Source organism: Phyllobates terribilis, unplaced genomic scaffold (assembly GCF_046119375.1).
Source record: "Phyllobates terribilis strain yellow unplaced genomic scaffold, ASM4611937v1 Scaffold_4__5_contigs__length_816908805, whole genome shotgun sequence".
Taxonomy (NCBI): Eukaryota; Metazoa; Chordata; class Amphibia; order Anura; family Dendrobatidae; genus Phyllobates; species Phyllobates terribilis.
The window spans coordinates 222,539,969-222,554,506 of record NW_027362764.1 but is presented as its reverse complement, the minus strand read 5'-3'; the positions used below and the strand labels follow the sequence as shown (position 1 = coordinate 222,554,506).

The 14,538-nt window shown below is 41.6% G+C and overlaps 1 protein-coding gene across 3 annotated transcripts in view; it reads left to right on the top strand.

Moving 5' to 3' along the window:
- Window positions 1-14,538, top strand: part of TMEM108 (transmembrane protein 108) — a 325,884-nt gene that overhangs the window by 159,285 nt on the left and 152,061 nt on the right. For 2 of the 3 annotated variants that reach the window (XM_073676590.1, XM_073676588.1), the window contains one exon: window positions 5,001-5,086. In XM_073676590.1, the coding sequence (XP_073532691.1) occupies window positions 5,047-5,086 (40 nt within the window). In that variant the 5' untranslated portion in view covers window positions 5,001-5,046. The remainder of the gene's footprint in view (window positions 1-5,000; window positions 5,087-14,538) is intronic. The other variant, XM_073676589.1, reaches the window with a different exon arrangement.

Genomic DNA, 14,538 nt, shown 5'->3' with positions numbered 1-14,538 from the left:
ATGCTGTATGTCAATGTTATACTGCATGTCAATTAAAAATATAGAGACTGATAGGCAGCAAATTCATTAGAATTTCCAATCACATTACTACAATGACATGCCACTTTGTAATAAAAAGCTATTGAGGGATCAATCAAGTAACCATTTAGTCATTTGGTTTGTTGATCTATGGCTGCCCTTGTGAGTACACTGATTCTCTAAACATGACCACATTCAATAATCTATTTAGCTTCTGTTGCCCGACACTTTGGTAGGTAGTCTCAGGGATTGATTGTCTATTAAGGAGAAAACCATGTAAAACCAACTCAATAACATTAAATAAGCCACTAAATCATTGTAATCTGAACCTTGTAGGACCTCTCAAGACTCTTGAAAAGATAAAATGTACTATATGTAAATGATATGTCCTGAACACAGATAAATGAGGTTACTGGTTCCAACTCATTGTCATAAATCTGATTATTATTCTTTTAGAGGTCACAGTTTTCAAAATCAACATCTTTTACTAGAACTGTCATCATCATGGTAGGAAGTAGTTCACAAAACAGAAGAGAGGAACAGAAATAACAATGTTAATGCTATGTTTAGACAAGTCTATTCCAACCATGGTGATTTGAACCTGGCAACATTGAGAGTTGTCACTTTTACAATAGGATTTATGGGGCTTCCCAAGAAGGTATGGAGATTTATAAAAGGCGTCATTCAGACATAAATTAAGAGGCTCCATTTGCCAATACAGACAAGGATGGAACATGTGTTTTTTAATGAAATATAAAATAACACTAGTCTGATGTGTGGGAAGGCTTTTCTCCACCTGGTTCTGGTTTATATCCTAAATCATGTGACAAGGCTCGTTAAGGGATTACTATTGACTTTTAGGATTGCTACTTCCTGTAGGTGGCACTAGAGTTCTGGTCCTCTTCCTCTCTGAAGAGACAATTTGCATATTTCCCAGAGGAGCATTGTGGCTTTAAAAGTCTCCCCACTGTGACATGCTTAACATGCCGCTCTCCACAAGAAGAAATGTTATTCTTAGATACCAGTCTGACGCCTCTCATCCAGCCAAACCAGCACTCACACTTTGCACTGATGAGGGGCAGTACCTCGAAACACAGTGTCTGCAAATTGAGTTTCTGGTTCTGACTTATATCCTAAGTCATGTGATAAGGCTCGTTAAAGGGTCACTATTGACCTTTAGGATTGCTACTTCCAATAGGAGGCACTAGAGTTCTGGTCCTCTTCCTCTCTGAAGAGACAATTTGCACTCCACCTAAGCAAAAATTATGTCTGGACCCCCCCCCCATCTTCCCTAAGGGTTAAGGCAGGGTTCAGATGGCAATCTTAGCTCTGGGCACTTGTCATTAAAAGTAACCAGAATACTGTGCATTCTGCATTTTTTGCTACTTGGGCCCACAATCTGCGTGGGACAATTGCTCAAGTGCACAAGCACATGGGCCAGTTGGTCAGTGTGCAATCTGTTGCAGATGAAAAACACACCTTCCTTAGAAACGACTTAGAATAGGATCAGATGGAAGTGGCGCGTCACACTGCAAAATCATGAAGAAAAACCAGTCGGTGCGAACAAAACTGCAAAACCATGTGGCTGTTAAGAATGGCTGTACGGAGCTCTAGCAGCTACTAGACTCGACTGCGCCACCTACAGTAGTATAAAGCTGAACTGCGGGGAATGCAGGATTCAGCCTCCCCTGTCCCCTGAGCACAGTTACGTATTGGGTGAGGATTGCTAAATCCAGCCAGTGCTGCAACAGAGCTGATTACTACTGCAACTGTCTGACACAAAAAGTTCCTCCAGTACTTGTATTATCTTTAACTATGTTACTTGCGAGTGTTGTTTATGAACCTCTGAATTGTAAAGCGCTGCGGAATATGTTGGCGCTATATAAATAAAGATTATTACTGTATTGTATTGTAGAAAAGCTAGTTGCTGCTGAAAGAGTCTCTCAATGTGTCAGACAGCTGCAGCAGCAATCAACTTACTAGATCATCCCACTTAGCACCCCAGCTCCCCTCTCTGCTATAAATGCCCAGGGTATATATTACCCCAGATCACTTAATGTGGACCTTGTAACCACAAAACTAGTGAATGCATGAAATATTCTGAGGGTATGAAATATGCTGGGGTGAATAAGTTCTTATATGACCTGACAATGAAACATTCTAAAAATTAAAGTGAACCTGTCACCATGAAAATTCTGTCTAATCTGCAGGCACCATGTTATAGAGCAGGAGGAGCTGAGTAGATTGATATATGGTTTTGTGAGAAAATATTCTGTATAACCTGTGTTTTATTCATCTCTGCTCTTTCAGGGACTTTCAGTCCAGTGGGCAGTCCTACCAGTGATTGACAGATTTCCTTGTATAAATGTGTCACTGCTAGGACCGCCCACTGGACTGAAAGTCCCTGAAAGAACAGAGGACTAAATGAATAAATCACAGGATATACTGAGTCTTTCCTCACAAAACTGTACATTGTGAGCCCTCGCAGGCAGGGTCCTAGTTCCTCGTATACCAGTCGCTGTCAAGTTTTGTTCAAGATTATAGTAATTGTTTTTGCTATGTATACCCCCTTTTTCACATGTAAAGCACCATGGAATAAATGGCGATATAATAATAATAAATAATAATAATAATAACTATATATATGTCAATCTTCTCAGCTCCCCCTGCTTTATAACATGATGTCGGGAAATTGACCTGCAATTTCATGGTGACAGGTTCCCTTTAATGTTGAATGCTGCCCACAGCAAGCAGTTTACAGCGATCATTTTTCTATGTTAAGTTGGACAATAAATAAAAATTGATTTAATTGATTAACAACGTAACTTGTTTCTCACATTAAATGCTATCTTAACCATTTAGGCTGGCTCGTATCGTATAGTTGACAGCAATCTCTCCCTACCTCCAGCAGCAGAATGCATATGCACATATAATATTTAATACAAATCATCAGGTTCATCCCATCTCTGAAAAACCTGTGGTCTTGCAAACCCTCCCACCTCTGGAGACATGTCTCTGTTATATATGCAAACCACAATGCTTGGCCAGATCCATTTGATGATAGAAACTGGTGGTCCCCAAATGAAGTCAATGGGGAGCATGGTGGCTTGGTGGTTAGCACTGTAGCTCTGGGGTCTCAGGATCACATCCCACCAATGACAACATTTACAAGGTGTTTGTATGTTCTCCCCATGTTTGAGTGGGTTTCCTCCGGGTGCTCCGGTTTCCTCCGAAGACATACTGATAGGGATTTAGATTGTGAGCCCCAATGGAGACAGTGATGATGTCTGTAAAGCACTATGGAATATGATGGTGCTTTATAAGCGAGCATAATAAATAAATGGCTTTGTTAACCTTTCTGCGTATGGGCACCATTAGTGAAGTGTTTTGTCACCTTTACAATATAATTGTATTTCTAAGTGAAATCAATGTGGACCATCGCAGGGTTCTAAAATTAATGGAATATAAAATTCTAATATTTATTATTTTTCTTATATTAGGCCCAATAAACAGTAGTCATTTATCTTTGGAACTAAGTAGTTAACACTGTAATTCAGTGTATTTAAGGTTCCAGACAGTATAATTTTATTTGCCCTGTATATGTAGTGAAGTAAAGGTACAAATAGCAATTCCTAGTAAGACTAGAATAACAACATCTGATCATTACAATATTCACTCATGCATAAACCAAAATGTGAGTAATCTGTCATCCATGTGTGGGAGATTGCTCCAGCTCCATTTTACGGAAGCTTTATTATCTATATCAGAGAGAAAGACAACTATTCTGGCCTTATAGATTTCTATGACAAAATTTAAGATCTGTGTAGAACTATAGTTTTGGCAAATATTTCAATGGTAAGCATCTAGTTATAGTTTTGCAGTACAGAATTTCTATTTAATGCTATTCAATATGGCAAAAAAAAGATATGATTCAATATATGTTTTTTACAATGAAAGTCAATAACAGACATTTTTTTCTTAAAAAATAAAAATGAAAGAATATGTATGCTACAACTGAATGGCCATAAACAAAGTCTAATTTGGGCCCTAACTTCTACTCTTTCAGTTCCCCTTCGGTGCGCACTCTAACTTTGTACAAATAGTAGAAAATTGAGTATAAAATGATTTTGTTCTATTTTCTAGTGTTATCCATGCCGAGATCTAAAGATTTAGGGGTCATGAGTTTGCCCATCTCACAAGAAGTCTGTAACTTCCTAATTCTCCACATAACCGTACCTACACCATGACTATCCCAATGGTGAATGACTGACTACCTTCCATAGAATCAGCTCCACTTCGTCTGAATAATTTCTTGCTGTCATGAATGTTTAGATTATTTGGCTGTCTGACCATTTTGTGTTGAAGAAGTAAAAAGCACCACTTCTGGAAGGATATCCAAGAGCAGAGAGACCTCTCAGCTATCTGATGTCACCAGGTCCATTAGACAGAATTTTGCCATAAAAAATAAATGCTATTCTGTACTCTGAGAAGCCATTATAGAGACACCGTCACCAGGTCAAAAGTGGACAGTTGTTGCCCTACCTTTTCCATTTAGCATTCCGTTTTTTCTTTTTTTGCCATATGGTTCCAAAAATGTAGGGCTTTTATTTAGAGCTAATTTTTATGGTCTTGACACTCCCACGGAGAATCTTACGAGCAACGCCCCATTGGTAAATACCAAAGACCATAAAAATTAGAACTAAATAAAAAAGATCACATCTCTGGAATGTATTTCGGATTTAAAAAACAAAATGACATACTTGGGAACAGTGGGAATGAAATAAGAGGAGAAAGCGGTTTCTTGCGACCTGGTGGCAGTCTTTTAAGAGTGGTGGCAAAAATTACGGTGTCTAGATTTTGGGTATATTATTTTACACAATGCCAAGACTGTGTACCTGCTATTTTCCTAGGATAAAGTGACTTTTATATCATAATTATCACCAGCTGAAAATAAACTAATGATCAATTTTCATATCTTCTAGACAGTATGAAGAGTAAACTAGAGGACACGAAGGAGCAGATGATACCATGAAGAGAAGGTCACAGGCCCTCTGTTGCCATCTGTTTAGTAAGTAAAGATTAACTCATGGACAGCATGTTTACTTTCATTAATCTTTTTATAGATCCAGTAGAACAGAAGTGCTTCACAGCTGTAATCTCACCCGCTTGACATAAAGCATCCACTTAAAGTTATCAAGAGAAGGAAATCTTTGTGCTGCCATACAGGTTCCATGTACATTTGCCCTTAGTCTGAAATCTCTTCAATCTGTTAAAAGTTCTAATTAAAATTTCTACAAAAGTTTATCTGGTGGTAATAAAACAATGATGATGATAATGATTGATAATGATGATTGATGATGTTTTAGAGAAAAAAAGTACCCATGAAATGAGCACTATGATTTTAGTTTAAAGAATATCTCAATGTAAAAAAAAAGACCTTTGATATGTTATAGCCACCATAGTTTTGATCAATTGAGGTCTTGGTCCTGGAGCTCCCACTAATTATGTAACTTATATGAGCACTTCTGCGCCTTGATTTAAGTGATTTGTGCTCATTAAAATTATCCGTTTTAGTACAATCCCAATTCCAAAAAAGTTCAGACGCTGTATAAAATGCAAAGAAAACAAGAGTGCAATGATTTGGATATCTCCTATCCACCGTATTTTATTCACAATAGAACATAAAACACATCAAAAGTTGAACAGACATTTTTCCATTCTCTTTTTTTTAAATGAGCTCAAATTGATGGCAATAACACTTCTCAAAAAAGTTGGTACAGGGCTGGAAAAAAAAGTTGGGACAAGGCTAGAAAAGTACGTGGCACTAATGAAAAACAGCTGAAGAGACAAGACTGTATTAAAAGATCATGTTACAGAGGCAGAGTCTCTCAGAAGCAAAGATGGTCAGAGATTCACCAATCTGTGAACAACTGTGTCTAAAAATTTTGAAATAATTTCAGAATAATGGTCCTCAACATTAAATTGCAAAGACTTTGAATATCTCACCATCTACAGTACATATTATCATCAAAAGTTTCAGATATTCCTGAGAAATCCATGTGCACAGGACAGGTGCTCAGTCGGCACTGCATTAAAAAACCAGGCATGATTTGGTCATGCGGATCACTGCCTGAGCTCAGGAATACTTCTAAAAATCATTGTCTGTGAACTCAGTTTGCCATAAAATCCACAAATGCAAATGAAAGCTCAATCATGTAAAGAATGAGCCATATAGCAACACAATCCAGAAACGCTGCCATCTTCTGTGCGGCAAAGCCCATTTAAGATGATCTAAGGCAAAATGCCAAACTGCTCTGTGGTTGGATGAATGAACATTTAAAATCCTTTATGGATTTCACAGACATCATGTCCTGCAGTCTCAAGAGGAGACGGATCATCCAACTTGTGATCAGCGAGCAGTTCTGTAGCACCCCGAGGGCTCGGCTGCTACAGGGGTATTGCACCTCAAACCAGAGGTGTGATATTCCTCTCCCGGGTAAGGATGGAGCGTGGACCAGGACTCAGTAAGCTGCATGCACCACACACACCCCATTTGCGAGGGACAGCTCAACGGTGCTCCCACAGAAGTGCAGGCACGACAGCTTCTGTCCCTGGCTGGAGTGGGGAGGGGGAGGAAAACCCAGTGGTGTAGGAGCAGATAGGGGTGGGTGTCTGGGCATAGGTAGGAGCCCATTGGTTGCTAGTCACCTGGGCTCGGGTGCTAGAGGGAGGTATATAAGGTGGGCACCATCTTAGAGTTGAGTTCAGTCCAGTCCAGTCAGGAGAAAGAAGAAGAAGTTGAGTCTGATAGAAGTGACAGGGAGCAGAGCTGCTGCATGGGCTCTGCTCCACGGGCAGGCCTTGTCAGGAGGCCGGGGCCTGAGAGAGCGAGAGAGAGAGGAGAAGGAACAACAAAGGAAGTAAGAAAGGAAACTAGGAACTGGAACACAGAGAAAGGCCCAGAGACACGAAGGCAGAAGGAACCCCAAAGGCCCAGGAGATTGCGGGTGACGGGTTGGCAGAGCAGGGTACCGGGACCCAAATTGGTGGAGGCAACAGATTCCTCAGCCAAGGACCGGAGGTTGTGACCACATCTTGGTGCGACCCCTCACTACATCCACCAGGAAAGCATACCCCGTAGGGTCAGGGAAACCGGAGATAGGTTTCGCCAAGAGAAGGCCCGAGGAAGCTGGACAAAGGTGGGTCACTGGTGAGGATGGCCAGAGAAGGGAAGACAAGGGAGCCCTGTGCCACGCTCTGGAATTGCCTGGGAGTTGGTCGAGCCCCTTGCCTGGTGAACGCAGCACGGCTCAGGGGGTCCTTCATGTGCACAAGTGACCTGGATGAGAACTGTGAGTAAAGCATTGGAAACTGCACCACACGTCTCTGTGTTTCATCGCCGCACCAGTACCATTAGTACTGGGACGCTCACACCATCACTCCCATCATCCACACTAGCTGCCCTGAGGCAATACTTCTCCCGTGGGGAGTTATCCCATACTCGGCTGCGCAAACAACATCAGCCTCAGCGGTCTGCAGCGCAGCTGCGGTCCCCACTGGCCGCAAACCACGGGTGGCGTAGTCGGACATTTGTTATTGCACTAAGACTGCCACTGAATTGACCACCCTGGGCACGGACCGGGTCGCCGCCACACGGAGACTACCACCCCCAGCATCCCACCAGAGGCCCGGTTCCGGGTTCCCCACGTGGCCCAGGGGGCGTGTCAGTTCAAAAGCCTGCATCTCTGATGCTATGGGGTTGTATTAGTATCTATGGCAGGGGCAGCTTGCTCATTTTGAAAGGCACCATCAATGTTGAGCATTATGCTGTATAGAGGATTTTGAAAAACATATGCTATCATACAGATGTCTATTTCAGGGAATGCCTTACATATTTCAGTAAGACAATGCTAAATCACGTACATCACCCATCACAACAGCATGGCTTTGCAGAAGAGTTCGGCTGATAAACTGGCCGCCTGCAGTCCAGACCTTTCACTAATAGAAAACATTCAGTGCATTATGAAAAGAAAAATCCAGAAAAGACCCAGCTGTTGAGCATCTCGAATCCTACATCAGACAAGAATGGGACAATATTCCTGTCCCAAAACTCCAATAATTGGTCTCCTCACGCAACAGATTGTTGTAAAAAGAAGGGGGGATGCTACTCAATGGCAGACATGGCACTGTCTTAACTTTTTGAGATGTGTTGCTGCCTTCATTTTCTAAATGAGTCACAATAATTATTTCAATGGAAATGGAAAAATGTCTAACTTTCAATTTTTGATATGTGTTCTATATTCTGTTGTAGCTAAAATGCAGTTATAGGAGATTTCCAAATCGTTGCATGCTAGATTCCTTATATTTTATACAGCTTTTCAGCTTTTTGGTATTGGGGTTGTAAATACCATATTTTTCGGACTATAAGACGCACCAAACCATAAGATGCACCTAGGTTTTAGAGGAGGAAAATAAAAAAATAAAAATTTAAGCAAAAAATGTCGTCATGATGCACTTTAAGGGGGAGGGGGTCTTCTGCTGACACTGGTATAGGGATAATGTCCCCCAATTCTGATAATATCCCCCATCCTGGTATATATGCCGCCCCCTTCTTTTTATATGTGGTCCCCAACCCCATCCTGGTATGCCCGGCATCCCTCCATCCTGGTATGCATGGCACCCCTCATCCTTATCCTGGTATGCATAGCACCCCTCATACCTATCCTGATATGCATGGCTCCCTCATCCTTATCCTGGTATGCATGGCACCCCTCATCCCCAATCCTGGTATGCATGGCACCCATCATCCCTGTCCTGGTATGCATGGCACCCCTCATCCCTATCCTGGTATGCATGGCACCCCTCATCCCTGTCCTGGTATGCATGGTACCCCTAATCCCTATCCTGGTATGCATGGCACCCCTAATCCCTGTCCTGGTATGCATGGCACCCCTCATACCTGTCCTCGTATGCATGGCACCCCTAATCCCTATCCTGGAATGCATGGCACCCCTCATCCCTGCCCTGGTATGCATGGCACCCCTCATCTCTGTCCTGATATGCTTGGCACCCCTAATTCCTGTCCTGGTATGCATGGCACCCCTAATCCCTGTCCTGGTATGCATGGCGCCCCTAATCCCTGTCCTAGTATGCATGGTCCCCCTAATCCCGCTCAGGCTGCACATTAAAAAAAATAAACACTCATACTCACCTCTCTTCTCTCCTCCAGCGCTGCGTCCTGTCTGCCTGCACTGATCTCTTCATGTGAGCCGCGCATGATGTCACTGCCATGCACGGCTCACAAGGAGAGATCAGCTGCCGGAAGTCACTGCTCCCCACGCCGGGTCTGTGTGCGCGAGGAGTAGTGACTTCACTCTCCTTCATAGCCGGGCACACAGCGGAGCCGGGCTGCGGCTGCTGCTGCCGGCTATCTCCTGTGCCCGCTCATTAAAGGGCATGAATATTCACCCCCTCCCCACGCCCATGGGCGTGGAGAGAGGTTGAATATTCATGCCCTTTAACAGTGGGCACAGGAGATAGCCGGCAGCAGCAGCCGCAGCGCAGCTACACTGTATACATCTATTAAGGAGCATGAATATTCAGTGCTCCCCACGCCTCATAGGCGTGGGGAGCAGTGAATATTCATTTTCTTTAGCAGTGGGGACAGTATAGGCTGCAGCAGGCGGCTGCTGCCTCCTGTGCCCGGCTCCTCCACCAATACCACTCCCCCCACACCCCACATAAATATACCCCCCCCCCCAACATTCGGACTATAAGACGCACCCCCCATTTTCCTCCAAAATTTTGGTAATTTCGGTGTGAACTTTGACGTGTGCTATGCCCAATGTCTGCCATGGTTGTGTTTCACTGAAACAGCTGCATCACGTTTTTTCCCTTCTTTCTGTCTTCTATTCATGGACTCATTTTTTCGGGTGACAGAATATAGCTATAGCAACCCACAAGCTGGAAAAGATAAATGACAACATGGCACATATTTACATATACTGATTGTGTAAAAAAAATATCTTTAAAATATAACAATATTTAAAAATAGTGAATGATGAACAATTACACATTGGATCACTGATATGAAATCAGGTTGAACACTAAACGGCATAGATTAAAAAGAAAGCTATCATCAGAAAATGATCCATTGCTTTAATTAGATTTTTGTGTTACATGTATTTAAAAAAAATTGGGTTGGGGGATGACCATTACATCTATATTATTGTGTCTATATACATGTGTTGTTTCCTGAAACAACAGGAAGTTGGAGTTTAAAAAAGCCCCAGTGGCCAATGAGAAAATTGCACAATTTCAATTTTTTTGTCATTTTTAATACAGATTAATACATTTTTTAAGAAGTACATTTAACACAAAACCCTGGTTTAAGTAGTAGGTCATTTTCTGATAATATCTTCCCTGTAAATCAAGCATATCTCTGTTTCTTACACTCCTGACCTGAAAACAGAGAAATAAGCCCCATGAGAGCTAACCTAAAATAAGTTCTAGTTGTAATGGTAAAAGAGCTACTTCTTCCTAAAATCTAAAAAAGTCTGGTAGTTACTGAAGTTATTGCACATAATGATTCTGAAGTAAACTTCTGTCATTCTGGCTAAAGTTATTCCTTAAAATGAGTATATCAGTACAAACGAGTAGTATACACTACAGTGAGTATACCGACTTGTAGGGTAGTAAGTAGCCCCAATAAAAATAACAACTTTAGCGTTCTAAGCATTTTTGAAGAAACTGAAGTTTAATCAAACATGCTAATTAGGGTTCTCCGCCTATTGGTTTTGCATTCCCGGCAGCCCTTACGTGTGATTGACAGCAGTGGCTTGACTGAGCTTTCTCTGTAGACAGTGCTCGCTCCAGGCAAGCCATGACTATCAATCACAAATGAGGGAGGTGGGGTATGCAAAACCAGTAGGCAGAACAGTGCTACGCATCCTGGCCATGCCAAGGGTGCACTGAGCACCCTAATTAGCATGTTTGATTAAACTTCAGTTTCTGCAAAACAGAGGCAGCAAAAAGAACATTAAACATAAGATTTCTGAGGGCTATACCCCCTACAAGGCTTTGTGCATAATTTATACTGTCAATTTGGGTTGACAGACTGCCTTTGATATATTCCAGGTGTAACACATTTAATGCATCGCCTTAGAAACACTTGCTAATCTGTCATAATATTCTTAATATTTCTTTAAATGATGACAGATAAATGTACTTTAATTACAACACTAAATTCTTTGCTATTAGTTCATTTGTTCTATTAAAAAGATTTATACTTTTTAGCCATTTTAACCTTTCAAACATGTGGCTTATTTTGCCTTTGATGAGGCAGAAATTTTTGCTCTATGACTATATTCTGATCACCATAGCTTTTTTTTCTGTTACTATGGCCATATAATATCTTTTTTGTTTTGCAGTATGAGTTGTATTTTTAACCACTTGGTGACCAAGCCAATTAAAGGGTTGTCCACGCTTTGGACAAAAGTGCGCAGTCACTCTCTGTGCTCATGCTGTCAAGATTTCCATGCTAGTCAGCGGTCTTGTGACCACATAGATGCGATTTGCATACTTGCCGTCACCTGCCAACTAGACTTGTTCAGCTTCTCAAAATAGAAGTGAATTGAGAGAAACCTGATTAGTGTAGTTGGCTTGTGACTGCAACTAAGTAAATAGCATAAATGTGGTCACATGAACACTGACTAGCACAGGACTTACTGCGGAATCTTAATAGGGTGCTGTCAAAATTTGTCTGTCTGCTGTCGCATGGAATGACTGCAGACTTTTGTCCCAAGCCTGGGCCACCACTTTAATGACCCAAACCTATTTTTCAAATTTAACATGCTTTATGTGGTAATATGTTAGGCGTCGGGCATTTGCTGGATTCGAAATGGGTTCAGAACCATCAGTGGACTCTGTGGTTTCCCATTCTGTTCCAGCTGGGGCTGATGCTGCTCAGCATCGTCATCAGTCCCAATGCCTAGCTGGTGCACGAGATGTACAGGTTGTCTCTTGGGTCTTTGTTCCTAGCAACATGAAGGATAGGTTGCGGAAGGAGACAGGGCTGTTAAAGCCTAAGTCCAGGACTCTGAGCATTCTGAGCAAGCCCGTGACATGGCGGACAGTGATTGGTGGTTTGGGAGTCAGCTGATCCGGTGACCTGGCACCGCCTGATTGGTCGCGGGTGATGTCACCAATGGTGCGACGGTGGGCAGGGCTTAATCTTTAAAAAGCCCGCCCACAAACATGGCGGCGCGCTCTGATCATTGAGCAGTGATGGTGTTGTGTGGACGCTTGGTCTCTTGGGCTCCACGTGTGCTTTAGTTTCTGGCAGGCAGGTTTAGTGGAAACAGGCAGGCTTAGATGAAATAGGCAGGTAGCTTCATCTGACAGCCTGGCTCTGGCAAAGGGGTCGCCTTACACCCTGAGCAGTCTGCAGACACCTTATTCCCGGTACCACCTGTAAGCCACGTGGAGGGATCCTCCTCATTCCGGTAGCATGCCGGCTGGGAGCACGTATTTGCCGGCGTGAGTCACACATGCATCCTAGCGCCAACTGTGTAGTCCCTGTGCTGCAACAGGACTACAGATATATTATTTATCGCATATCTCTCGTGCAGTTAACGGAGATAGTGCGAAACCCTATTCCCGTTCCGGTGTGCAGTAACACGGAAGGGATTGTCATTTAAGTTGGTTGTTTTACCTTCTCACCCGGAAGGTGTTCGGCCACAGTCCACCAGGCTGCATCGCGGACCCCGGGTTCGGTTGCTTTCCATTATAAATAAAGTTGTTTGCAACCGTGCCCTTAACATAATAACTCTGGAATGTTTTGCAATTTTTTCTGAAAACATCTGAATGTGAAAAAAAAATGTATGCATTTCTAATTTAGAATGCTTATACCATTAAAGTAGATAGTCATTCCCCACAAAAAAAGTTCTTAAATAATATTTACCATATATATTTACCATATACAGTATATACATAATATCAGCATTATTGGTCAAGTGGCTTTTTATTTTTTAGGATTTTATAAAGGTTGCTAGATCTGTAGAAAAAAGACATGGACCGCACATCCAAAAATCATATGTTGATCTAATGCCGCTAGGTGTCAAATCAAAAATTTACAAAACTGAACATGGTGTTCTTAGTTAACATTCTGATCAGACTGTGTGAAGCCCACTACCACGTCATGGCAAACCTCTCAGTGGGTCCATAACCTTTTTTTTTAGAAAAGTTGAAAGTTTAGTAGCAATTTTTCATTTATTTTTTTCAAAGAAATTTAAAATTACTATTTTTTGCGGACCTATACAGCATTGATGTGATTTTGAGGGGAGTATTTATGGGAAAATCCCTGAACAATATAACATTTTGAAATCCTCATCTCTCAATGTATAGAAAACTGCTGTCAGAAAGTTTAATCACCAGGTGCTTATAAGAGTTAACGCAAAGTGGAATGAAAAAATTAAAAATCACATTTTCCACTAAAAAATTGCTTAAGCCACAAATTTTTCTTTTTCACAAGGAATAGTAGGAGAAAATGTATCCCACAATTTGTTACACAATTTCTCCCACGTATGGCATTACCCCATAAGTGGTCAAAATCTGCAGTTTGGGCACACAACAGAGTTCAGAAGGGAAGAAGAGTTATTTGATTTTTTGAGCGCAAATTTGGCTGAAATATATTTCAGACACATTGTTGCATTTGCAGAGCTCCTGAGGTGTGAAAAACGTAGATATTCCCCACAAGTGACAACAATTTGGAAACTAGACCCCTTAAGGAATTCACCTAGGGGTGTCGTGAGCATTGTTAACCCACAGATTCTTCACAGTACTTTATTACATTGGCATTTGAAAGCAAAATAAATTATATTTTTTGTAAGTAAAATGCTGTTTTAGCCTCAAATTTTACATTTTTGTAAGGGGTAATAGGAGAAAATAGACACCACAAATTGTTATACAATTTCTCATGAACATGGCACCCCAAAGATCGTCAAAAACTATTGTTTGGGCACAAAAATTAAGGAGAACTATTTGATTTTGAATTGCAAATCTGGCCGGATCAGTTTATGGACGCCATGTTCCATTTACAGACAACTGAGGTGTTATCAAAACAGAAAAATAATTTTATAAGATCCGGCCATGAAAAAGAAAAAGTTGGGAATCTTACTGTGATTGGGTCACTGTACTTTGCCCGGAGGGGTTGCGGAAGGGGGGACAGTAGGGTCATCATACAGTGTGTGTGGAGGGTACTGTGGAGGAATTCACTGTGGGGGTATCTTTCTATGTTTGGCTGGCACTTTTGTTGGCATCATACTTTATTATCTGTATTATTTATTAATTCAAGGTTTTTAATCCTTTGTTATTACATATTTAAATTAGGTAATTGGGCCATATGCGTTTATTGCCCTTACATAACATATTATATTATTCCAGTATGCCCCATTTGTGATTATGTGTTTATTTTATTCTAAAATCTATTAATTAAAATGTACTTAGTCCCTGGGACAACCC